Source organism: Ochotona curzoniae, unplaced genomic scaffold, assembly GCF_017591425.1.
Source record: "Ochotona curzoniae isolate NIBS_2020 unplaced genomic scaffold, NIBS_Ocur_1.0 scaffold_2453, whole genome shotgun sequence".
NCBI classification, from domain to species: Eukaryota; Metazoa; Chordata; class Mammalia; order Lagomorpha; family Ochotonidae; genus Ochotona; species Ochotona curzoniae.
In genome coordinates this window covers 18,606,826-18,632,361 of record NW_024467094.1, presented here as the reverse complement: position 1 = coordinate 18,632,361, position 25,536 = coordinate 18,606,826, and the positions used below count along the sequence as shown (strand labels likewise).

At 53.1% G+C, this 25,536-nt stretch overlaps 1 protein-coding gene across 6 annotated transcripts in view; it reads right to left on the bottom strand.

Moving 5' to 3' along the window:
- The window catches only part of HNF1B (HNF1 homeobox B), a 55,251-nt gene extending 32,144 nt beyond the window's left edge, over nucleotides 1–23,107 (bottom strand). For 2 of the 6 annotated variants that reach the window (XM_041000569.1, XM_041000570.1), the window contains exons 1-4: nucleotides 22,569–23,088; nucleotides 18,078–18,277; nucleotides 12,087–12,273; nucleotides 10,238–10,473 (exon numbers count right to left, since the gene is read on the bottom strand). In XM_041000569.1, the coding sequence (XP_040856503.1) occupies nucleotides 10,238–10,473; nucleotides 12,087–12,273; nucleotides 18,078–18,277; nucleotides 22,569–22,912 (967 nt within the window). In that variant the 5' untranslated portion in view covers nucleotides 22,913–23,088. Of the gene's footprint in view, nucleotides 1–10,237; nucleotides 10,474–12,086; nucleotides 12,352–18,077; nucleotides 18,278–22,568 lie in introns of all 6 variants that reach the window. The other 4 variants (XM_041000571.1, XM_041000566.1, XM_041000565.1 and 1 more) reach the window with 4 other exon arrangements.
- Nucleotides 23,108–25,536: the final 2,429 nt, after the last annotated feature.

The following is a 25,536-nucleotide window of genomic DNA, read 5'->3' as shown; positions in this document are numbered from 1 at the left end:
GGTCTACAAGAAGAGAATATGTTTAAAGTATATTTTAAATAATAATATGTGCATCAAATATATAAAATGAAATGAAATGAATGCCACGTTCACTGAACAACAATGTGGAGAACAGGGGTTTAAAGCACTGTGCCTTTGGGCTGGCAGCTCTCTGCAGTAAGGATCTTCATTCCATAAACAGATGGGGTGTCTACACATTGGGCAAACATCCGCCTGGGCTTAAATGCAGAAAATAGCCCACAGTTCCACCACTCAAAATACATGCTTGGTGAGTGAGGTGATTAGAGATTGCTAAGAGATCTTTATTCCTAGGAAGAATAAGTTTTACTCAGCTTATTTCTTCCTTTTTAAGTTTACTTGAAAGGGAAGGGGAAGGAGAGAGTGTAGACAGAGATCTCCCACCTGCAGGTTCACTCCCCAGTGCCTGGCACAGTCAGGGCTGCGTTAGGCTGAAGTCAGCAACTTAGTGCAGGCAGGAGCCCCAACTACAGCAGCCGTGATCTGCCGCCTCTGAGGGTGTGCTTCAATTGGAAGCTGGAATGGAGAGCAGAGGTATGGGATGCAGGTATCCCAAGTGACTGCTTAACTGCTGGGCTAAACGCTCACCTTGTTTCTGTTTGACAAGACAGGGATGCAAACACTATGCTGCACCTGTCAGTAGGACCTTGAGCAAGTAGGAGGGCAGGCTGCTCACTTGATGTCTCCATCCATGAAACACCTTGAAACAAACCAAGCGCTTCCTTTGCCCCTACCATGCGGATAGAAAATAGGAAATAGGAATAGGAAATAGGAAATAGGAAATGTGGTTTAGAGGTTTGCCATCCTTGCTGAGCAAGAACCCACTTGGGCTTCATTGCCAAACTAATCCAATGGAGTCCAACCAGGAAGAGGTACCGGCAATGGACAGGACCATGCGGGGTGGGTCTGCAGGCTGCCACTCAAAGGCCCCGAAAGTGTTAACCTCTAGCAGTGATAGGTGTCTCATTTATACCCATTATAAATCTGTTTATTGTGACTGGCCCCACCCCATCTGCTGGTGCTGTAAAGCTCTAATAGTCCCTAATAAATGTGGAAAGCTGCTCACAGCATGTAATTTCTAAGATGGGAAAAGAGCGAGAGCCTGAGTGAGAGAAGGTGGCAGAGAGACAGATGATGAGCTCCACAATGAAATACTACCATGGCAAATCTCCCTCTGCAGCTCAAACAGCAGAACCTCTATCCCCAAAGCACATGTAAATCCCAGTCCTCAGACAGCAACCTTCCTCACCCAACCCCGTCCCTGGGAGCGGATGAGCTGTTGGCCACAATCCCCGAGAAGCTGAATGATTCATCCAGGGACACCCGGCTTGCCCCTGAACCCTAGTCCAGGACTCCTTACCACTCCCGGTTCAGCAAGGTGCGTCAGGATTAGCATCAAGCCCTGTGGTGCTCGATGTAGCAGAGGGATATCCAGCCTGGACATGTGTCTCAATCTCTAATGATTGAATCATCTCCCAGGCCTGAACTATCTCCAATTTGACCCTACAAGCATGTGGGTATGGGTTGGAGCCCACAGGTGTCCCATCTTTTTATGACCACTTGTAGGTGATCTGAGAACCATAGATGTTGCCAATAAGTTGGTTTTCTTGTTTCTGATGCCTCAAATCACAAATGAGAAATCCTCCCAGGGTGAAACTGCAAAGCCACACCCTTCTCAGTAACCGTGGGAGATGCAGAGACTGTCTTCCCATGTGACACACCGCAGATTCCTCAGTCAACCCAGTCACACAGCAGTGGCAGCCAACCCTTGTGCCTCACCAGGCACCGTGCTTGGCACTGGAGGTGTGCAGCACAGTGAAGCCTCCCAATAATTCTAAAGAGACAAGCACTACAAGCCCCATGTGCAGACAAAGAAACAGTCTCTAGGAGCTGGTTCGAGGCTGCACTGCTAACTGGTGTCAGAACCACAGATGAAGTAAAGCCTGACTGTGGTGCTATACCTTGCTCCCCAGACACACCCATCTGAGTCTGGTGCTCGGCAGGGACCATCTGTAACAGCACACCTGGGGTCCTGGAGGGAGAGTCACTAAGTGCAAAAGACAGTCTCCAACGTAGCCCTCAGACCTGAGAAACTTAGCCCTCACCCCCTACAAAGCGTTGGAGACATCAAGTTCTCCCCTGATGGCTGGTGCTTCAGCAGACGCACTCACACACAGGTATGCTTAGGTGGAGAGCGCTGAGGTCAAATCAGAGGGGAGATATCTTAAGCAGACACTTACATGTGAGTGAGAAAAGTCGCTTTGAGAAAAAACAGCCTTTGACAGCCTCTGGGATTTCCCTGGTGTTGAAGCTCGCTCCCTGCCTTACCACACCTTTGCCTGGAGCCTGGGGAGCTCCTTGGTTGAGAAGCAAGGCTAGCAAGTTTCTCAGAAGTGACCTCTGCCATGGACCTGCTATGGACAGATCCCCAGTGTTAAGGACCAGCAAGTGGGGCTCTCTCCTCTAAAGGAAAAAATGCCCCATTAGATGTAGGACATATAACCATTACCTTACGAACCTGACCTCCGGCCCATCAACCTCTTGTTCCGTGGACCCCCAACCTGGTCCTGTCAATCCTATGGTGCCTCCGAGCTCTTGATTTGTATTAAGTGCTTGTGACTCTGGATACACCTGTGGATGTCACAGAGCAGTCCTTCAAGGAAGAGTGGGCAACCCCCATGCACCCTAGGGACTACTACAAGTCAACCCGAGTCTGCTGAAAATTTCAGAATGAATAGTTGGAAATACACAGATTCTCTAAAGGTCAGCATTGGCCAAAACCTTCAAGAAAGTTAGGAAAATGGAGCTGGGCAGGCGGGGGCAGGCAGAACAAACTTCTACGAGGAATGATAACAGCTCCTATCTGTGAGAGCCTGCTATCTCAGTGTGCCTCACTTACATGCACACGTCCCCATTTCACACACTGACAGACTAGATTCGGAGCCTTGCCCAGGATCGCACAGCCACAAGTGGTTTAGCTGAGGCTGGAATTCAGGTCTGTCAGCACAGCTCCTGATTTTGTTGCCATGTCTACGAGACGTATGAAAGCATTTCCCCTAAGGACCTTTCAGATGTATTTACTGCTGAGGTTGACAATGGTCAGATGAGGGGAAATGAATGAGTAACGGGGTAGCTCCAAGACCCCAAGGATATAAAGTGTGATCTCCGGGTTACCTTGTCCAGTGCCACCTGGGAATTGTTACCTGGCCTCCTCCCAGAACTACAGACTAAGAGAATCTGCATCGCGTCTCCCAGGTGATGAGCAGGTGCCTAACATTTGAGCAGCTGGATCTAAGAGGGCATTCTCAAACATGGCTGCACACTGATGCTACCCAAAGTTTTAGCAACAACCCTCTCCCCAGGGATATCAACTCAACAGGCTGGGGTGCAGCCTGGGTGCTGGGCCTTGTGGTGGCTCCCTGGCAGGTACGTTAAAAGTGTGGCAGAACTGAAGAACTGTCATCCTATAGTACAGGTCAGCACACTATAGTCTGCTTGTCATAACAACCTGTTGCTGGGGTGACTCGTGAGCAAAGATCGGGTGATGTATTTTGAAGTGGCTGGGGGAAAAAAAAATCAAAAGAACATAGTGTGGTGTGGAAAACTATATGAAATTCAAAGTTCATCAAAGCCAAGTTGGACGGAAGAGGCAGCTACATTCATTAATCATCACACGGTTTGGGGCTGCTGTGGTGCTACAAGGCCAGAGTTCTGTAGCTGTTACTAGGACAACACCAAGCCTGACATGTTTGCAGACTGACTTTTTACAGAAAGAGCTTCCAGAACTCCCATTCCAGACCACGGGAGAACAGCTAGGATGAGAACCAGGATCTAACATTTCATTTGTCTTTATATGGGCCTGTTTATGAAGGGGAACTTGATAAAGTTCATGGGAATATGCAATGGAAAGATAAATTTGGGAGAAAAAAAATTGAAATGCACACTGCTTTTTCATAATATACACTTCCTATTCACTTTGCTCCAAAGATTTATTTATTTATATAAAAAGAGTTACAGAGAAGGAGAGAGAGAGAGAAAGAGATCTTTTATCTATCTGTTGGTTCACTCGCCAAATGGCCACAATGGCTGGGTCTGGGTCAGGTCAAAGCCAGGAGCTTCATATGGTGTCCCACATGGGTGCAAGGACCCAAGTACTATAGCTATCTTCTGCTGCTTTCCCAGGCAGATGAGCAGGGAGCTGAATCAGAAGGGGAGCAGCCAGGACTCGAACTGGTACTCCTATGGATTGTAGGTGCTGCAGGCTGTGGCTTAATCACAGTGCCAGCCCCTCCAGCCACTTTCTTAAAAGGATTTGTTTATTTGAAACCGACAGAGAGAGTAAGACAGAGAAAGATCCTCCATTTACTGAATCAAATACCAGCCAGGACTGGACCAAACTGAAGCTAGGAGCAAGGAACTCCACCCTGGTCTCATATTGGTGTGGTAGGGGTCCAAGTACTTGAGCCATCCTCTGCTGCCTTGCCTGGTATGTTAGCAGGAAGCTGTATTAGAAGCCATGTAGCTGGGACTCAAACCAGTGCTCCAATATGGGATGCCAGCATTGCAAGCGGTGGCCTAATCTTCCGCACGACAAATCTGTTCCCTGTTTTTACCTTTGGAAGATCCCCTGTATGCATGGATTTCAAGATGGGGGAGGGGGCACAAAAAAGCTACTCTTGTTAACATTTTTACTTGAAAGGCAGAGTTACAGAGAGGAGGAGAGACAGAAAGACAGAGATCTTCCATTTGCTGGTTCACTCTCCACAGGGCTGCAAGAGCCAGAGCTGAGCTGATCCGAAACAAGGACTTGTTCTGGATCTCCCCATGTGGGTGCAGGGACCGAAGCACTTGAACCAGCAGCCACTGCTTTCCCAGGCTGTAAGCAGGGAGCTGGCCCAGAAGTGCAGCAGTCAGGACTCAAACTGTTGCTCATTTGGGATGTAGGTGCCATAGGGAGAAGCTTAGTTTCCTATGCCATAGCACTTGTCCCAAAGGCTAATCTTTGAATTCCATTTTTCACAAATTAGCTAAGCACCCTTAAGTGTGTGTGTGTGCATGCATGCACATTAATGCATGTCTGTTTGGCCCCTATTCCTTATCTGTATTCTGACTTCCTCTTCAAAGCATGTAGATTTGCACCTGGACCTTGCACCCGCTGCTTAAGCAGGGAGCATCAAAGGCCTTTGTCAAGATCCCTTCCTCCCTCACTCAGTAGCCCTGGTGCTGATTTCTCAAGTTCCTGATGCTCCCCATCCAACCTTTGCAAACAGATCCCAAGAGCCCTCTGTCCCAAGCTGCAGGCTGCTTCCTTCCCCCACGGAGCTGACCAGGCGGCAAGGACCTCTTGAATTCTCTAAGCATCCTTCAGGGATTAGGCGCAGCCAGTAGGGATCCCTTGGGTGATAGGACTCAGCTATTGTATGTAGACCAAGGTGGGTCTCCTATCAGCGGGAGGCCCTGCGGAATGCTTTGAAGGCGTGGCCTCTTAATGTAATTTATATCCTGATTGTCTGTCCCATCTAGTGGGAGCCAATGGGGTGGTACCCACAAGATAAAAATAACCTTTACATTCAAGAGATAAGACAGGCAGATAAAGGGTCTAGAAAGATGGTCCAGCCTGTACCCCTCAAGCCCAGCCAGTAAGGGGGTGTTTCTTACATGAACCCTAACGCACAAGAGTATTTTTACAACTGCTGTCATAAACCTCCTCCCCTAAGTTGGCTGCCCATGGAGGGGGTGGAGCTCCCCTAGGTGAGTCAAAGGCCAGCCCGGTCTCAGAAGCCCCATTAAGTTGTTAAGGCATTTAGTGTCCCAGACAGGGCCCAATGCAAGGGCAGTTCAAATCCCCACACAAATGGGGAAGGGGGATAGGGAGACAAGGCATCCACCTTGGCCAGGGACAACAGCTGGGGAGGAAGCAGTCAGGCAGCCAGTCAGGAGACCCTGCGCCTAGCCCATGCCATCCCTGACAGCTCTCAGCATCTGTATGGGTCAAAGCAAGATGGACAAGGTGCAGCTGCTCAAAGTCCTATTCTGAACTCGGGCAAGCAACTTAAGTATACAGTCCATTTCCAGCCCGGGAGCTGGCTGTGCAGGGGCAGGCAGTGATGCATAGGGCTTGGCAAGTGCTCAGTCAGCATTCCCTATTCTGACTCTTCTAATGCACAACCCGGCCTCCGGGTACTGCTGTGCCTCTGCAGCGATGACAACAGTAGCATACACCCTGGCACAGCGGCTTAGTGTTTGATCCAAGATCTACGGTTAGATCCCTATGTGATCGGCCACATAGCAGGGACGGGGGCAGAAGACAGGATTCTCCATGTCCCCAGCTCTCACGGAATGCCACGGAAGTTGAGTCCACTGGACTTGCAGAGGGAGGAGGCACAGCCACGAGGGGTGGGGGTGGGGAATAGACATAAAAAGACTTGGTACAAGAGACCTGAATGTTGCCCTGACAGGCAGCTTCACATCTCTGTGCTGTTTCCCAGCAGAGCGTCCCCATTTCCTTCTCACAAGAGGATGCAAGGGGCAGGATGACTGCATGGCACAACTGAGGCTGGTGAAGACCTGCCCCTCCCGAGCCAGTAGCCAGGTGAGTCGGCTGCAGCCTGGGCACAGAGTACAGCAAGCAAGGCCAGCACTGACCATGCAGCCAACACCAGGGCTCAGGGTAAGGCAAACCCAGCTTCTATCCCACACCAGCCTACTCCTTGGGCCAATCAATACCAATACACACACCAGTCTCCAGCCAGTCCCCTTTCCTATGATAGCCCTGCCCTCTGACCTTTCAGGGGCCTTTCTTGGGATTCAGCTGCAGAATGGAGGTAGAGGCCATCACTCGGGACCCACTCAATGGCCTCAGAATGGGCTGTCATGGTGCCTATAACCAGGGACAGCTCCTGCTGGCGCAAGCTGGGAGTGCAAAGAGGGCATATAAAGGCCTTCCAGGCCGAAGACAAACGGCTGCCTGCAGCCTGCTCTAGTAATGGCCAGGCCCCCAAGAAGAGCCAACAAAGGGTGCCCCTGTGACACACACTGGAGAGATGAAGGCTCCTCAGCCGGCAGCCAGGCTGGTTCAAAGACCCAACTTAATTGTCAATTAAGCATGCATAAGGGGGACAAAGCCATGACAACCCAGGGCTGCATGCTGGTGTGTGATTGTAAAGCCAGGAGGGGCCACCCGGCCAACAGCTGATTCTGCTGACAATGTGTTTGTGGAGCACCTTGTAACCAATCGGCTGCTGACAGAGACGCAGTGCTCCTCCTGCTACCCCTACTGGGCCGGACATTCCGGACCAGGGTCATGCCTTGGTCATTGTGGGCAAGCGGGCTACTAGGCACTGAGTGTGGCAGGAGGGAAGGGGCTCCAGGAGAGAACTGAGGCTCTGCCTCCCCAGCAGAGGCTTCTAGCAAAGACTTGTTTCTCGACTGTGGCCAGCCCCTCTGGTTCAGGGACTGGCGTCTGTGGGAGTGGACAGGGGGTGGAGACTAGAGGATGGGGGCTGTGTCCACTCCTGCATTCCAGCCCAGCCTGACACTGCTGGTACCAGATGCTGCTTCCTCCTTGGTGATGCAGCCCCCTTTGCAGTTCTGCTTCTCAGCTGCACCTGGGATTTCAGATGCTGTCCCTTGGCCATGGGCACTGTGAGTCTCTGCAGACTGAAGCCCATCCCTTGCGCCAGGCTCCATCTGCTGTCTGTCTGGTCTTGTACACTATCCAGAAAGCCCACCCCAGAGCCAGGCAGCCTGGCACAGGCACACAAGGCTACAACCCCAGGCTATGACTGCCTCTGGCCACTCCCTACGATCCCTCTTAGGAACCACGCCCCAGTATGTGACTTTAAGAACACAGCTTCCTGGGGGCTAGCGCATAGGCTCAACTGGCTAATCCTCTACCTCAAAGTGCTGGCATCTCACAGGGGCACCAGTTTGTGTCCCAACTGCTCCGCTTATGATCTAGCTCCTTGCTTAGGGCCTAGGAAAGCAGTGGAGAATAACCCAGGTTCCTTGGATCCCTGCACCTGCCTGGAGACCTAGAAGACTGAGTCTTTGGATCAGCTCAGCTCTGGCCATTAGAGCCATTTGGAGAACTGACAACAGCAGTAACCATGATAATAATAATATGGCTTATTGGGAAAGGCACTATCTAACCACTCATACATTCAACCCACACACAGAGGTAGGTAGGAAGGCCTGCATTTACAGGAAGGAAACTCAGACTTTTGAAAACTTGGTACACTGGTTAGAGCTAACTTTCAAAATAAGACTACACCTCAAGAATCCAGCCCCTGGGTGGAAGAAAGAACAACCTCTGAAAGCAGACTTCATCCCATAATTGCTGTTGCAGATATACCACAGGGCTTTGCCCTCCACGGAAAGATCCACATGGCCTCCCAGGATAACCTTGAGTCCCAGCTGATCCAGAGGGCTGCACAGCAGTCAGCCACCATCCCTCCAGGGACACATCTCAGCCTACCCACCACTATGCCTTGCCAGTGCCTGGTAAGCACTCACTTCACGGTTATGCTGCAGGAAGGTGTGCAATGAGCATCAGCAAACACAAGCTCCAGACCTTTGTTTTGCTAATATTGCTCTGGGTAACTCTGGCAAGTCACCACCTCTTTCTGGGCCTGGGTTTCTCCAAAAGTTCCTGCCAGTGAGCCCTCCTATTCTGTGATTTGCAATAAATAAATAAACAAAATGTTCACCTCCTGGTGGGTGGGGGCGGGGATTAGTCACCAGGCTGCATTTGCCCATTCTGCCTGGTCTCTCATACCTGCTCTCTGGCCCTCCAGCCAGAGTGTCCCCTCGCCAGGAAACCGAGCCCCTAAGCTGATGACCCTAAGATGACCTCTGCGCAACCCCAGCTTGTCAGAAAGCTGCTGGGCCTTTGTTTGGCTTGCAGGCTCCCTGACTTTGGTGTGGAGATCACAGGTCTCAGCACAATAGCCATTGTCTTTTCAATAATGCCCCTTGCCCCAGCCACGCCCCCTGCAGCTCCCAGATTCAGTCCCATAGATGCCTGGGCTGGTCAGGTCTCCAGAGCTTGGTGGTGCAGCCACATGCTGTTGGTACCACTGAGCTCCAAGCTTCCATCCAGGGACTATTCAACTTTGCAATCAGGCCAGTATTTGCCCCAGGGGATTTTCTACCACGGTCCCCCTGGGTGTCTGAGCTCTTCTTTCCATGGGAGTGGGACCCAGAGCAACCTCCAGCCCAAAGCCCAGGCTCCATGCTAGACACCACCAAGCTCTCCGACACCCTTTAAGTGACCACACACATATGAATGCATTAATACAGCTTGTTGGATGGGGGCTCTAAGCTCATCCAGGGGGCACTGGGCACCCCATCATGTGTGTTAGCTTCCAGCTGTCACTTCTGTGCATCAAAAGGGCAAGTGGCAGGTGAGGGGAGAGCAGGCTGCAGAATTCTCAATTAGGAACCATGTTTAGCTGTCATCCTACAAAGCTCTTCTGAGCATCTGGGCACCAAGGAACCCCCAGTGAGCACACTGGCTCCAGGCAACCGCTAGGGGACATGCTCAACCCCAGCCTGTGCCCAACAGGATGCTCAAGCAAAGGGCTGCTGTCGCCACAGTGAGCATGGATGGCCCCACCCCAATCCATCCCTACCCCTTGGGCAGAGATGTGCTGACCCAGCCAGTGCCTGACACGCAGCAGGGCCTGGGTCATTTCAGCCAACACATCATGGCAAAGGCAGCAGGTAACACGCCCTACTGAGATCCCAGCCATACAGGCTGCCTGCCAGTTGGCTGGCCCTTCTTCAAAGGTCCCTGGAAGTGGACAGCGTGCAGGGCTGGGAAATGGCCAGCAGTAGAATCCTCCTCCCAGACGGATCCTCCTCCCAGCAGCCCCATGACAGGCAACTCCACTGTAACTGCTCTGTCTCCTGTTTGGCCCCAGACAACCAGCAAGGCAGCCTACTCAGAGGATAACCCTATGGCCGGCCTGAGCTGCTGAGTCAGCCGCCACCCAGTGGGAAGGAGAACGGCCCGGAGGGCTCCTGGAGGCTGTGTCACTTGCACTGTGATGGTTGAGCAAGGAGTCAGAGGGAATCAGGTCACAGCGGCAAGCTGTTCCCACAAGAATATTCTAGCTCTGAGAGGAGACCAGTCCTAGGGCCAGCCCAAAGCATTGGAGCCACTGGAGAAGTCTCGCCCCAGAGGAGCTCCAGGGAAGAAGCAGTGGCTGCTGCTTACCTGACAGCTTGTTCGGAGGAGAGGCACTGGGCTGGTGATGGGGAGAGCCATGGGCCAGCAGGGGGTTCAGGCTGTGCGACTGGTTGGAGCTGTAAGCGTCCATGGCCAGCTTTTGCCGGAAGGCCTCCTCCTTCCTGCGGTTTGCAAACCAGTTGTAGACGCGGACCTCCGTGACCAAGTTGGAGCCCAGGCCGTGGGCCTTGGAGGGGGACACACCTCGTTGCAAGCACTCCGCCCTGGAACGCAGAGCCAGGGAGAGACTGAGTGAACACCATTGTCCTGGCTCCTAGCGGGGTCCTAACTACCATTGGGGAGCAGAGAGAAAGCTTAACCCTAGGAAGCTGCAGCCTGTACAATCACCAGGTGAGGAGGGCCGGCTAGGGACCTGGACCCCATACCTCGTAAGTTCTGTGGTCCTGGAAGTTGGCGGCTCAGGCTGCGGAGCTAGGCAGCCGAAAAGGAGCAGGCAAGACCCAGCTGGCTTCTCTTGCTCCTCTCCCCTCCCCCCATCTCTTATTCTGCCTTTTCTCTCATTCCTGTACCCTAAAGGTAGGGTCCTTCACCGGCTTGGCAGCATGTCTTGGAAGGAATTCCTGGTCTCAAGGACCTGGACACCAGAAAAGGCACCAAGAAAAGCCACAGTCGCTATTCATACCCAGAATCCTCTGCGAGCAGCTGATTGGTTGGACAGAAAGACCAGCCATGCACAGCTGTCTTTCATTTGATCAGGATGGACGCAACCTGGCCCAGGTGTGTGATATGTAGGCCGATTCCACCACGGGGTCCCACTGGGGCAGGGGCCAGGACACAGCATAAAGGCGCTGACAGATCCCTCTGACTCTCCACTTCTTGGCTTGACCTCCCTGGCCACATGTGTCTACTGCCAAAGCCAACCTAGCCCCGAGCTGGAGAAAGGGCCCAAGCCGTGGCCAGAATACAGGGAAGATTTTTGTCAAAAGCCAATTCTGGAGGTGGGGAAGACAGGCTAGAAATCAAGCCAACATATTTCCAACAGTTTTGTTGGTTTTTGAATTACATCTAGTTGCTAATACACAAAGAATCCTTGTAGGGGCTGGTGCTGTGACATCCCATATCAGAGCACTTGCTCTGCTGCAGCTGTTTTGTTTTTGACCCAGCTCCCTGCTGATGAACCTGAGGGAGCAGGAGAAGATGGTCTGAATGCTTGGGTCTTTGCAGTCATGTAGGAGACCAAGTTAGAACAGTGGGCTCCTAGCCCTTGTCTGGCTCAGCCCTGGCTGGTGCTGGCATTTAGGAGACTGGATCAACAGATGAGAGAGAAGATCTCTCTTAGCTCTCTCCTTCTTTCTCTGTCCCTCTACCTTTATGAGCTCCTGTGGGCGAGGGGACTGAACTCATCTGACCAATCCTTGCTCTCTTGCTGTTTCCTTCTGGGGGTACACTTAGGAGAAGGAGCAGAGGCCAGAGCAGAGCCTACAGCTCCAGGAGATTTATCCTGGCCTGAGTGGAGGTTGGACACCTGCATCTCACGTCACTGCATCATCATTGACCTGCACTGCATCATCTTCCTGGCCCAGGGAATGGGGCTGAGCCCTTGGCTAACAGTCCCTGGTCCATCCAGCTAAACAGGGCTCTACCCTGCATGGCTTCCCAGAGTCTGACCCAGCCATTTCTGCTGGGACCCGTTAGACGATGTGGTCATTGGATGCCTCTTGGATATGCCCACTCAGACACCAGAGTGGGGCTCTGGGGAACACATTTGGGCCACACTTAGCTGGAAAGTCAGTGCCTCAATGGCCCAGGCCTGAGAAGTGGCTGATGCGTCCGTGTGCTCAGCTGTCTGACGGTGGGCACCCCTCCCAGGTGTTACCTGTTGCACTCCTCCACTAAGGCCTCCCTCTCCTCCTTGCTCGGATTCTTTTGCCGGTCGTAGGCCTGGTACAAGATTTGCTGGGATGCGGGCCCCCACTTGAAGCGGTTACGGCGCATCTTCTTATTGCTGGGCTCGGAGCAGGCGTCCTCGGACTGCCCGGGCCCCTGGCTCTGCTGACTGAACTCTGGAAAGAGAAACAGCAGCTGATCCTGACTGCTTTTGTCTGGCATATTTCCAGAACTCTGGACTGTCTGGTTGAATTCTGAAAAGAGAAAGGAGTAGAGTTGATAGGGTCTGTAGCCTTCGCTCAGCAGACAGACAGACAGACAAAGACACCTGGACTCCTGGCCCCTGAGCTTGGTCACCTGCTGTCATCCCTCGGGATGGTGGGGGAGGGGCTACTGAAGACTGCTCCCCACCCCCTCAGTGGCTCCAGCAAAGCACCTCCCCACTCCCCTCTCTTGTAAAGGGAGCTCCACCCTTTGGTGTTCAGAAAATTCTCATCTTTTCCTCCGGCTCGGTGGCTCTCTGACATGAAGCAAGTTTCTGGATGCTGAGCTCTTGTCTTTTGTTAGAGCGATGGGCTTCCCCAAGTCAGTGGAGGGCAGAGGCCCAATTTCTGCTAGACACAACGTTGCCCTTCCTCTCTCCCCATGCAGCTTCTGATTCAATGTTTTAATGGCAGGAAAACATGAAACCTGAAAGTCTTTGAATAAGATGCTGAAATAAATATAAATGGAGCCCTGTGGTGGGAAGAGAACGCACTCTTTAGATTCACAATCATTTAAAAGTTAGGGTGTGTGTGTGTAAGTGTGTGTGTGTGTGTGTGTGTGTGTGTGTGTGTGTGTATCCAAGGGTTCATTTATGAGATGAGACAGGGTAAAGTCTGACAGAGCTTCACACCAACCTGAAAATGAGTAAGTGCAGGAGACGACAAACACAGCACCTTCCCAGGAAAAGCACTGTCTACGTCCCAGAGCCCAGGCCTCTTGGAACCTTCAAAATGTTTTTGTGGGGCTCATGTTGTGGTGCAGTGCTTTAAACTACCTCCTTTAGGGCCCAGTGCAGAAGCTTAGCAGCAAAGGTTCTTCCCTTGAACGTGCAAGGATCCCATATGGGCACCGGTTCTAATCCCGGCAGCCCTGCTTCCCCTCCAGCTCCCTGCTTGCAGCCTAGGAAAGCAGTTAAGGACAGCCCAAAGCCTTGGGATCCTGCACCTGCGTGGGAGTCTGGAGGAGGCTCTGGGTCCTGGTTTTGAATTGGCACAGCTTTGGCTATTGTGGCTGGTTGGGGAGAGAATCACCGGACAGAAGATCTTCCTCTCTGTCTTTCCTCCTCTCTGTATAACTGACTTTGCAATTAAAAAAATAATAATAGGGCCCGGCGCGGTGGCGCAAGTGGTTAAAGGTCCTCGCCTTGCACGCCCGGGATCCCATATGGGCGCCGGTTCTAATCCTGGCAGCCCCACTTCCCTTCCAGCTCCCTGCCTGTGGCCTGAGAAGGCAGTCAGGACGGCCCAAAGCTTTGGGACCCTGCACCCGCGTGGGAGACCCGGGAGAGGCTCCTGGCTTCAGATCGGCATAGTATCGGCCCGTTGCGCTCACTTGGGGAGTGAATCATTGGACGGAAGATCTTCCTCTCTGTCTCTCCTCTCTGTATATCCGCCTTTCCAATGAAAAAATAATAAAAATAAATCTTTTTTTAAAAAAAATAAATATTTAAAAGCAAAGCAAAACAAAACAAACAAACAAATTAAAAAAAAAAACTACCACCTTCAACACTGGCATCCCATATTGGCCAATTTGAATCTTGGCTGTTCTGCTTCTAATTCAGTTCCCTGCTAACGCGCCTGGGAAGGCCACAGAAGTGGCCCAAGTGCTTGGGCCCCTGCCACCCTAGTGGGGGACCTGAATGGAGTTCCTGGCTCTTGGCTTTGCCCTGATCCATATTTCACTATTGTGGCCTTTTGGGGAGTGATGGGAGATCCCCCCATCCCCTCTGTCTTCATTGTTCTGCCCAGCAAATACACATTTAAATATATGTATATATATTCAGTTTTTGTTGAGGGAATAGGAAAAAAAAAAAAAGACTGCACTGCCAAGGTGCTGTGTCACCTAAGGGTGAGACCGGTTTTGCCAAAGAAGAGAAAGTCTGTCCTCTTGCTCACATCTACGTGGAACAGGACTCAGGAGGATGATTCGTTCCATTTTACAGATGAATAAACAGAGGTCAGGCACTCTGCAGAGCATGGACACGTAACAAATCCATTTCCCAGCTCCTGACCTCCAGGTCCTGGACTTTGGTTCCTGGAATCATTCCCACAGGTCTCAGAGTGGCCCAAGGATTCCTGGAGCATGAGTCCCGGCACGTCAGAATTTCCCAAAGTCATCCTGCTTGGTCCTCTGGCCAACTGGATCTCCAACCCTCAAGGTTCAAAAGTCAGGCCAGTACTGAATGTTAAAATGCTCTCCACAACACCCACCCCAGGGGTCACCCAGTCTGTATTTTTCCTCCAGCTGGGAACTTCCTACTAAGGGTCCATTTGGTCCATTGTAAGGGAACAGTGATCTGCTAACCAGCCTAGATGCAGGGCCCAGCTGCAGGTGGTGCTGGCCTGCACGGAAGCAGCTGTTAAGCAGACAGATGTGTGAGCTGTGGGGTCACTGGGGCCTTTGGTTTGGACCCTCACTCACTTTGGATGGCTCTCAGATCCCCTTTAGAGACCAGGGCTAGTGTCTGTCAAATGTATCAGCAGGAAGTCACAGGCCCTGTGGGATAATGTGGGGCTGCAGCCATGTGGTTTAATCCGCCCACCTGCCCCCTACCCTGCCGGGTCACTCAGCTTCCCCATTGGTGGAATGGGACTGGCTAAAAGCTTGCTAGAACATCTCCACTCAACCAGCCCAGACTATGAGGATGACTCAAATGCTCATGTCATACTTTCCAGAGTTCTCACACCTCTTAGATTAGCTGGTCATCCCAGCTGCTCTCCATGCACAGTTACTTGAAGGACATCAAAGATGGTGCATGCTTACGGCACGGTTTGGTACAGAAAATAAGGCATGGGTGGAGAGGCCTATGGTCTGTTCGTGGGGTCAAGTCCTGACTCTGGTTCCCAATTCTAACTTCTTGTACCCAGAACGGCAACATGTCCTGGCTAATGTGCTTAGGTCCCTGCCAGCCATGTGGGAGTCCTGGACAGTTCCTGCCTGCTGGCTTCAGCCCGGTCCAGCCACAGCTGCTGTGGGCATTTGGAGAAGTGCTCCAGTAGACAAGAGCTCTCATGGTCTGTCTCTCTCTCTCTACCTCTCCCTCTCTGTCTCTCTCTCTTTCTTTCTCTCCTTCTTTTTCTCCCTCCCTCCTTTCCCTCTCAAATAAGTGAAGCTAAAGGAGAAGCAATGCCCTGCCCCATAGGAGTTTGTTCTTTCTGTCTTCTCCTGGTGGGCTCTATGTGACATCCGTGGGGTCACCAAGTGTTGACAGCCAGGGAGGGACCTGTGAGTCTCCCTTTAGAGGGAGCAAATGTTCCCATCGTTGCCGTGTATACGGCCATTCTGTGGTGAAGCACCAGGCCACGTTCCCCTTGAGTCCCCCTCCCCGTGTGATTTCACACCCTCTCCTTGTAAAATGCATTGTTATCTCCATTTTACAGGTGAGGAGGCTGAGGGTCAGACATGCCCCATGTCTCAGGGACTTGGGGCAGGGAGCCAGGTTGTGAATCCAGCCTGCAGGCAGGCAGGCAGGCATTGGGTTCCCAGCCACCAGCCTGATCATCCCTCTTTGCTCAAAACAAGACCTGAACCGCAAAACCCACCGAGCTTACTGGGGTGGAGGTAAGGAAACTGACCCCTACGGCTCTACAGGTGGTGGGCAGTGAGACATACTGCCACCTGGAGGAGGTGCTTGCTTTGGAGGAGGGCATGTAGAACCCAGCACTGGCTTCCATTGGCACAGTGGATCTGTGTGCAGTTGCTCGGAAACACCCAAGTCCTAGAAACCCCATGGGCTGGTCTCCAGCCTCTTGGAATGATTGGAGAATACAGATTCCCCATCCCTTGAGTCACCTCTGCCCTGATGAACTGAACAACAGGTGCACTGCTGTGACATTTAATGCTGAGGGATGGCTTCAGCAGATACACTATAGACTTGGAAATCAACTTGGATGAGGAGATCCTGTATATGTATTTGGGTAGATGAATATCACCGCTTTTTATTTTTCAGAGTTTTAAGTTCATTATGTGTCACCTTTTTAAGGTTCTCCTCTACTCACTGTATTTCATGTGTGTCCCTCATTTATTTATCTCACTTCCTCATTTCTGTCCCATACTTATGTGTCTTACACTTATCCTTCAAGGCTTGGTTCAAATATCACCTCCTCTGGGAAGCCTTCCTTGTGATCTCCAGGCAGTTTAATGTCCTCTGCTGCCCCTGGAGTATGCATTTACAATAGCTATTAGAAAGTGGCTGCTGTAATTGCTCAAATCTCAACTCTCTCATCTGACTGGGAGTCCCTGGAGAAAAGGTCGGTTTAAGCACAGCCTACTATGCTATTTGGCACAAACAGGTGCTTGTACATACACAGTACAGGAAGAAATATTGCTTAGATTTCACACCTCATATGACTTTGAAACAATAACAACAAACACAACAACACATGACTTGAAGAGATTGCCCTAAGTTTTTGTAAAATGTTCTTTCTCAAGCTTCTTGAGATACTTCCTGGGATATTTTGATCATTTCTAGAAGGTTCCAGCCCCTTTTCTTTCCAATGAACACAGAGAGGCTGGGGTTTGGCCAATCCCAGGGTTTCTCTGGCCTTCCCCAACAGAGGCTCCTGAGACCTTTCTTGAGCCTACCAGGAACTACAGAAAGTTGCTTCATGTCAGGAACACACATTCTTGCAGAGCCAGTCACTACGGTGGAGGGTCAGCCCCTTGTGGTCCTCACTCTGCTTCTTCCACTCTACCCCCCGGAGTGCCTCCCCCACAAGGAGCCACTGTCCATTGCAACCGCCCACCATGGACACCTGCCCACAACAACGACTGCAGAGCAGCGTGTGACAGTATACATCCTGTGCGAGTGACCCAAACCCAGCTCCAGCAGGAGCGGTCACTAAGAGCCAGGCTACAGATAAACAGCTTTCCAAGGGAGAGGGCTGCACCCAGAGGGACCAAGGGTCATGTCGAAGGATTCCTTCCTAGAAGGAGGCTACTCATACCTCCATGAGTCAAATACAATCCAAACCTCCCCAGGCTTCAAAACAAAAAGCTCAGTAATGTTGGGTGGGAAAAATCTGGGAATTAAATGAAATCTTTGGGAGGGGGATGGGAAGAACAGGAACTGATGGGACTGAGTTTGAAATGTAGATACTTTTACTGTGCCCTGTCTCAGCCAGAAAGAGTTCCTTCATTTGGATCACCGGCGGGGCAGGGTGGGGTGGGGCGGGGCTGGGGGGGTGTCCCCAAACTCTACTGAGTTTGGCAAAATTGAATTAGCACCTTAAAGTGCTCCAAAACTCAGTCCCCGTTCCCAGATTGCTAAATCAGGTCTGGTTCTGAGCCGGTCCATCTACACCAGCACTCTCCATTAGCAGCCTGGAGGAGGGTGACAGCGGTTGCAAAATCAATGTCTCCTTTGACACTGGAGACTCTGACTTGGGGCCTTGGCTCAAGGCTCAAGAGAGGGTGTTTGGTTTCCATAAGGGAAAAGGTTCTCCTCTGTCACCTGAGTGGTTCCCAAGGGGAGGACGCTGGAGAGGGACCACAAAGTTCAAGGTAGAATGCAATCAAGGCTCTTCAAAGCAACCGGTCAGTGAAAATAAGCTAATTTGTAGCAACAGCGGCTGGCTGCAAAGGCCAAATCCACCTGCCAGCTTCCTTCCAGGTGCCTGGTGCTCACAGAGTCCTTGGAAACTGAGGCAGCCCACAGGGGTTGGTGCCAGGGCCAAGGTCACGCAGGTTGAGGCAGAGGCAGGATGGAAACACTTACGTCGGAGGATCTCCCGCTGCTTTCTGACGTACCAGGTGTACAGGGCGGCACGCTTCTGCGTCTTCATGGGGGTACCCTTGTTGAGATGCTGGGAGAGATGGGACTGGTTCAGGCCCGTGACGTCTACCACCTCCCTCTGCGGGATGTTGTGCTGCTGCATGTAGCCCTTGATCATCTTGGCCGCTCTCCAAGGGTCCTCGCTGGACAGAGAAGCACAGGGTTAGGGTGCGAGTGTACGCGCCTTGGGGCACAATGCTCGTGCCGGCTTAATACTCCACTGGGCCAAGCTGCAACCTTGGGGTAGGTGCGTGACCAAAACAGCCCACACAGTGCTGAAGACCCAGTGCTAGCCACCCCAGCCTTTTCTTCTGGGATCACCAGAGGCGGAGGATAGCTTCCCCCTCTTGAATGAGAAGGTATGAACAACTCTTGCTTATTTTGTTTCTGTCTCTCTCCTCTCTCGACAGAACAGCTCTTGATTTATTTTGCTTTCCTCCACATTCCTGGAACGTATGAGACTTAAAAGGCCAGAGACTCACGCACGGGCCAGTGCCGTGCCGGTGACATTAGCTTGAGGCTGGGCTGCCTGATTCTGCACCCACAGGGGCTGCTGCTATCAGTTTCCAAACCCACACCGGTTTCAGCCTCAACCTCCCCCACACGATTTTCCTTTTGAGTGGGTGTCTGGGTCTCTTTATCAGCCCGGGATGAAGCATACATGTTCCCCTCCTGAGACCCAACGAGGGTTTCTCGGACAGCAGCGCTCAGAAGTTCAGAAAAGTTTTCAGAAATAACCAGGCTGCTCCTCCCTGGGGCTGCAGAATCACGCCACTCAGCCAGGGCAGGTGAAAACACTGCCTACAGCCCCGCCTCCTGAATGAAACTTCATAGGGAGCAGGAATTCTAGAGTCAGAGGCTAGCCACCTGAAATGCCTCATTTTACCGTATTCTTACAGCTCTCCCCCGGCAAGGTAAGAGAACCCGGGAGGATGTTTCTCACACATTTCTGAACCTGGAGTTAAGAACAGGTTCTGGCTTTCATCCCTCGTAAACACAGGTACGCCAAAAAAGTCCTGTCTTGCTGCCACTGAATTTTGCCTATTTAAAATGTTTCCATCATGGCCAATCTCTTTCCTTGCAATCTGAAAAGGTAGCTTCAATGTGAACCAAGAAATTAAGAAATGAATGCAGAATACAAAAATACTAGACAAGCAAAATAGTCATTCACATGTGCTATTTTTTGCTAGCTTATTTATTCATATTACAAAAACACAATATCACTTTAGCAAGTGTGTCAGAATATGGAAATTAGTGTCCAATGAAACAATAAAAAAAAAACCCACAGTTGTCAGAGCAAAGCCTGGATTATAGTGCTGCAAATGTTATAGTCAATTTATTTCTAAATGGTGCCTTTAATATGTCAAATAAAACTATTTTTGTTTCATGAATAAAGTTTAGGAACCAAACCAATATTAGGTAAGCATGTGAATACTTCTAATTATTTTAGCAAGTCCTTGATACACAGACTTTGAAAGAACAATGTCTGAGACAAATGCAATCTTCGTTCAATTACACAGAATCCAATCAGAAAATTTCTCAAGAACTTAACGAAGAAATATAAATTAACGAAGCAACAAGAAAAAGAGAAAATATATCGCCATTTCTAACCTGAATTCACCTGAAGTCCAAGAAAAACGACGCCACCAATGTTTTAGACAAATTTGTGTAAATCTTTCAAAAGTTTATTTGTGGCGAATATTGTTATGTCACATAGAGACTTTTTTTTTTTTTGGTCTTAGCGTGGAAAAACACTTTCAACAAAATGAACGACAGCTTCAGAAGTTAGAAAACAGCGTTCGGCGTTTAAAGCTCTCACGGCAACGCGTGAGCAGATCTTTTGTTCTGCTGCGTTTACCTGTGTGTGCCCTGTGTGTCTAAGAAACCTAGCGAAATAGCGCAACGTTTTAAGTGTGAAGGGGTCGATGAAAAGGGTGAATGAACTCCACAATTAAGACTTGAAAGAAAAAAAAAAAAAGCCCAGGGAAACCTTTCACTGGAAGACCAGACCTTACAGCCCGAATAGAAAGGACAGCAGTCGGGGTAAGATGGCGCAGGTGCACTTTCAGGCTTTCTGGCCCCTGTATTCATCTGCGCCCCCAGGGCAGGGCTGGGAGAGCCGGCAAGAGGTTTTACCTGAAAATCTCATTCACGGTCAGGGGTCCCCAACCCCCGTAAATAACGCGGGCCTGGGACGCGCGCGGGACCTTTGTGTCCGTGCGCAGGTGTTGGGTGCCGGGGCCTGTGCGCCCGCGGGGGAACAATGCCCTCGCCGCCCACCGGCCCCGACCCCCGGCTGCAGCCCCACCCGGTCTAGGAGGTCGCGCTGGTGGCGGTTCCGAACGCCCCCCTCCCAGCGGGCACGCGCCAGCTCCGGCCCGGGCCGGCAGTCCCCAGCCCGCCTTCCTTGCCCTTCGCCCTTCCAGTACAGAGTGTCCAGACGCTCCGCAAAGTGACTTTGTTATCCGCCTTGGGAGTGGAGCGGGAGGGAAGGGTGGAGAGAAAAAGAAAAAGAAAGGCTCGGGCCCCGCTGTGCAGCGACCCCGGAACTACTGGCAATTTTTTTTTTTTTTTGAAAAATCACTTTAATAAAGCCCGACGTCCCCAGGGGTAGAGGAGGGAGCGAGGAGGAAAACCCTCCGGGTTTGTCTCTCGTCTCCACCCTCGTCTCCACCCTCCCCGAGGGTCTCCAGCCCCCGGGGAAAGAGAGGGGGGCTCCCCGATCCGTTTGGGGGAGTGAAGAGGGCTACGGCCTCGGGAAACCCCGGCCGGGCCCGCCGGCGTCAGCAGCCCCAGGAGCTCCGCGACGGGCCGCAGCTCTCCGGCAGCCCGGGTCGGGCGCCAGGGCGGCGCGGGGACCCGGCCCGGTGCGCCCCGCAGCGCGGAGCGTGTGCGCTGAGAGCAACCCGGCGCCCGCGTCTAGAGTTCCTTCCCCCGCTAAGCCGCGTTTACAACTTCACCAATGAATAACCCGCCTCTCTTTTCAACCTAATCACGGTGCTTTGTGTATCTTTCTGTTGATGATTTATAGAAATAAATTAATAACACCCGACTCCACGTGCTGCGGTTTTGTTACATCTCAGCTGCGGCCAGCCCGGCGCCAGGAGGATTGTGCTGAGGGGCTTCCCAGACCCTCCCAGAACCGCGTTCAGAGCCGGCGGCTGCAGCCGAACGCTGGGGCCTCTTCCCTGTGGGTCTCCCGGCCAGTCGGCCGGGCCAGGTGCACCTCCCGGCCGCCCAGGCACCCCTGGCTTCCTGGCCGGGGAAAAACTCTCCCTCTGCTCGGGGAAGCGGTGGGAGAAGAACCCCATCTGTGAATTACAGAAAAACGCTTTATATGTATATATATTTTTAAAAGCTCCAGAGGCGCTCCCAATGGCTAAAGTGCGAGGCGCCAGGTCCCCGAAGCGCAAATTCAAATGCAAGGTCACCTCCCGCCCCAACAGCCGCCTGACAGCGGGCGAGGCCGCTCATTCTCCGGCACCGGCGGCTGAAGTTGCCTTGCTTCCGAATCGGAGGGCCAAGTAAGGGGCTCGGGCCCGAAGCAGGGTGGCCCTGAAAGCGACTAGCGATGTCGGGGAACCGCTTCGCTCCCTGGATAATCAGTAACCAGCTGTCAAAGCGGGGCGGCCGCGAGGACCTGCTGCAGGCGATCCGGGCCCGGCGTCGAGGGCCGGTCCACCTGGATCCCCCACCCTGGGAGAGCCGGGTGCGGCCCGGAGCGCTCTCCTTCGCTTGTTCCGTGACCGGATCCCTCTAAAGAGCCAGAGTCTTAACCACACCTGCCCCAAGCAACCCCAGCTTGTTCAAGCGTTCTCGGCGCCGGAGCCACCACCCCCCACACCGCATCCCCGTGACCCGACATGCAAACATTCCCTCTTTGCAAATAGAAACCCTACTCGGGGGGGAATTCGGGGGGCTTCCAAGGGTGCTGCAAACGGGAGCGCCCACCCGAGAGTTCGCCTCGCAGATCCCCGCCCCCGGTGTGGTCTGCTCCTCGGCGGAGAACTGCAGGTCGCTGCGCCCCAGGCCAGCCAGCGGTTTCCCCAACCTTGGGCAGCACCGGGGAAGTTGCGTGGGCCAGCGGGCCCGCTTCCCGAGAAACCTCAGCTGGTCTCATCGCACCCGCTCGCGCCTTCGGCCGTGTGGGCAAAGCTCCCAGCAAAGAGCCCCGCAACCCCAGTGTCCCCGGGGCCGAGTGCCAGCCCCACAGGGAAGGCCCCTGGGAGCCGGACGCTGGCCTGAACCGAGAAAGAGGGAAGGTGCAGGGCTCCCTGGCGGCCGGGCTGCGGGAGGGACTCGGACGGATCCAGACGTTAGGACGGAGGCAGCGCGCCACGCGGGGGACTTCTTCCGTGGGGAGCCTGGCGTGGTGGGCGCAGGGCCCCGGTGCCCGGGATCGGGCGCGTCCTCCCCACCTTGCCTCGCGCTTACCTGAGCATCCGATCCACCTCGGCCCTCTGCTCGGCTGCCTCCTCGGTATTGAGTGCCTGCAGTTCCTTGAGGATCGGAGGGGTGTCATAGTCGTCGCCGTCCTCGGAGCCCTCGTCCCCGGACAAGCGGCCCTTGGAGTGGCCGTTGGTGAGAGTGTGGAAGACCGGCTTAGTATCGGGTTCAGCCCCGCTCCCGGGGGACAGCGGCAGCGTCTCCAGCTTCACCCCGAAGTTCGGGGAAGGCAGCAACTCCTCCAAGGCCTGGACCAGCACCTCCTTGGTGACCCCGGAGCTCAGCAGGGCGCTCAGGAGTTCTTGCTGCAACGACGTCAGCTTGGACACCATTTTCCAAGGACGTGGAAAGAAGGGGGTACGGGGGTGGGCGGGTGCGCCAGAGGAGGGTGGAGGGGAGTCCCACGAGCGAACCCCGAATCCCACAACCCCTCCACCCTTCGGACCTCCAGACACTTGTTACTCCCCGGGGTCCCGGAGTCTCCTCCAAGAGGAGTCAGGAAACTTCTAACTTGCCATGATCGCCACCATTAGGCCATATAAGATATGCAAATGAGCGGGCGGGGCCTAGTTCTGGGTGCGATGCAAATGGTGGTGGGGTAGGGGGAAAACCGAGAGAGAGGGAGAGCCCAAGGGGCAGACGTGCCGAGCGGGAGAGCCGGCCGGGCAGCCGGGCCGCCGGGCGCGCTGTTCCCACGCTGGGGCCCAGGATCTGCTTTCCCCAGGCGAGATGTGGCCGAGCTCAGGACTCGGCTGGCCGAGTGTCTCGCAGCCCCGGCGCGGGGGCTTTTCCGATCCCTGCTGCGCTGTGGATTCTCTGCTTTTAGCCCCGAGAGAAGAAATCCGGGTCCAGGTGAGAGCTGGAAAGAGTTGGGGTGCGCTTGTAAGAAGGGAAGGTGGCGAAGAGGAAACACCCATCAGGGGTTGTGGAGATCTGGCAGTACCGGGTGCACAAGGCCAGGGAAAACTGAAGGTTAAGGGTGGGAGGGGGCGGCGATGGGCAGAGGGAGAGGGACTGGGAGGGGATCCCAGGGGCTGTCTGCAGGGTCACCGCTCCGCAAACCTCTCGGTCCTCCCGGCAGGCCGAGGGCGCAGGTGAGAGGTGAGGAGGCCTGGAAAGGAGCCCCCCACTCGTTCAGGACCAGAGGGAGCAGCCCGGTGAGGCTAAGCTCCCCCAGCAGCAGAGTGGCACCTGGGAGAGCCACAGGGGAGCCTGGGACCTGGGCCTCGGATTCTGGGAACAAGAAAGTTCTGGGAGGGCCTCCAGGCCTGAAGCAGTGAGCACAGAGCTGGGCCTGCCGTCCCAGTGGCAGTTGGAGCCACGGCTCCCTCCCGGCCCACTCATTCCTGATTTGTTCCTAGTTCCCGGACATCCACGGTGTCAGCGACTTGGATGAGCTCTGCTGAAGTGAAGTCTCCTTCCCCTCAGCCTTGGGGCCTGGGTGCACAAGGTATGTTTTGGCCTTTCCAAAGCGTCTCTCCGAGAGAGAAATAAAGAGGCACCCCCAAACTTAGCAAGCCTGGAACCTGACCTGCATGGAACACAAGGGAAGTGACTTCTTAGGACCTAGCCTGGTCTGAGCCTGGCTTGTATGGGGATGTAACAGCAGGGGGTAGTTGGAGACTCTGGGCAAGACCACCTTTGGCAACTCCTACTAGCTGGTCACAGGGTTCACCGGCCTGGCTAGGGAGTCAGGCGGCCAGCTTTCCCTGGCAAATCTAGCCCAACTGGAACCTTAGAATCAAAGAGATCAAGTGCTGGGTTGAGGGTGGGGAGGAGAGTGTTGGAAGGAAAATTCACAATCAGCAGGAATCTTGCCAAGGCGCCTCTAGGCCTGAGGTCCCCCCTCCCTATCAAGGTTATGGGGTGGGGGGGCAGAAGCAGGGGTCAGGTGAGGGGGAGAGATTCCAGCGTGAAGGGGGAAGAGTTGAGCAACTCTGTCCCAACAGGTTCCTAGGTAGGTGCGGACAGCTTGGTTCAGGCTGCTGCTGAGCCAAGGGTCGGTGAGGTGCTCCGCTCGTCAAGGACCCCGGAAAACGGGCTTTTTATATCCCTACCCACTCTTGCCATGCCCCTCTTCCTGCCCCCACCTCCTGTTAAAAGCATCAAGTGCAATGAAACTAGTTTCTGGTTTAAGCTGGGAAAACCCATTACAAAACAAAACAAAACACCAGCAATCACTTCCCCTTTAAGTAGGAAACTTTGATTTGAGTCCCAAGCTTCTTTCTTCCTCCCGCCAAGCAGACCATGGGAAGGTCCAAGAGGCATCCCACGCAGCACAGTGCAACGTCAGTTCAGGTGTATCTTGCAGGTGCTCTGGTTATTCCTACACAGTAACTTCCTGTAGTCCTTCTCCACTTGTGTGTGCCACTCAGCGCTGTGTAACCACATGTGCATGTGGGAATAGGTTTAATTCCTCTATACGGAAATGTACCCAACAGATGGCCTCTCTGGATTGGAATGGGTTTGCTCATGAAACCCTTCATGTAGGCGTCTCCTAAATACAAGACTAAAAATCATCCGTGTGCTTCCCACGGGACTCGCGGCAAGGGACTCACACAGGACTCCCAGTTGGAAGTTGAGAAGGTAAGGTAACATGGGGCAGGTTCTAAAGGTTGTTTGCAGCTGCTGGGGGAGTAGGTGAGAAGGGCTGTGATCTGGGCTCAGGACCTTTGAGCAAGATCAGGTTAAAAGAGGAATCTGCTTTTGTGCAGATTCCTGCAGTAGGGCAGACTCCCGCATGTTTGGGAAAAGGTGCAGCATGCAAACTTGCTGAGAAGCAAGATAGCTAATTGTCTTGCGCCTTGTGCGCCTTGTGCCTTTGTGCTCCCCGCTTGTTTTGAAGAGCCAGTGGATTTGAAGAGAACTGTATTAGACTGTTGCACTGAGTGATGAGTGTGCAGTTCCAATCCCAAGGCTTTGAGCCATGCAGTCCTTGGTGCCAAAGAAGTTACAG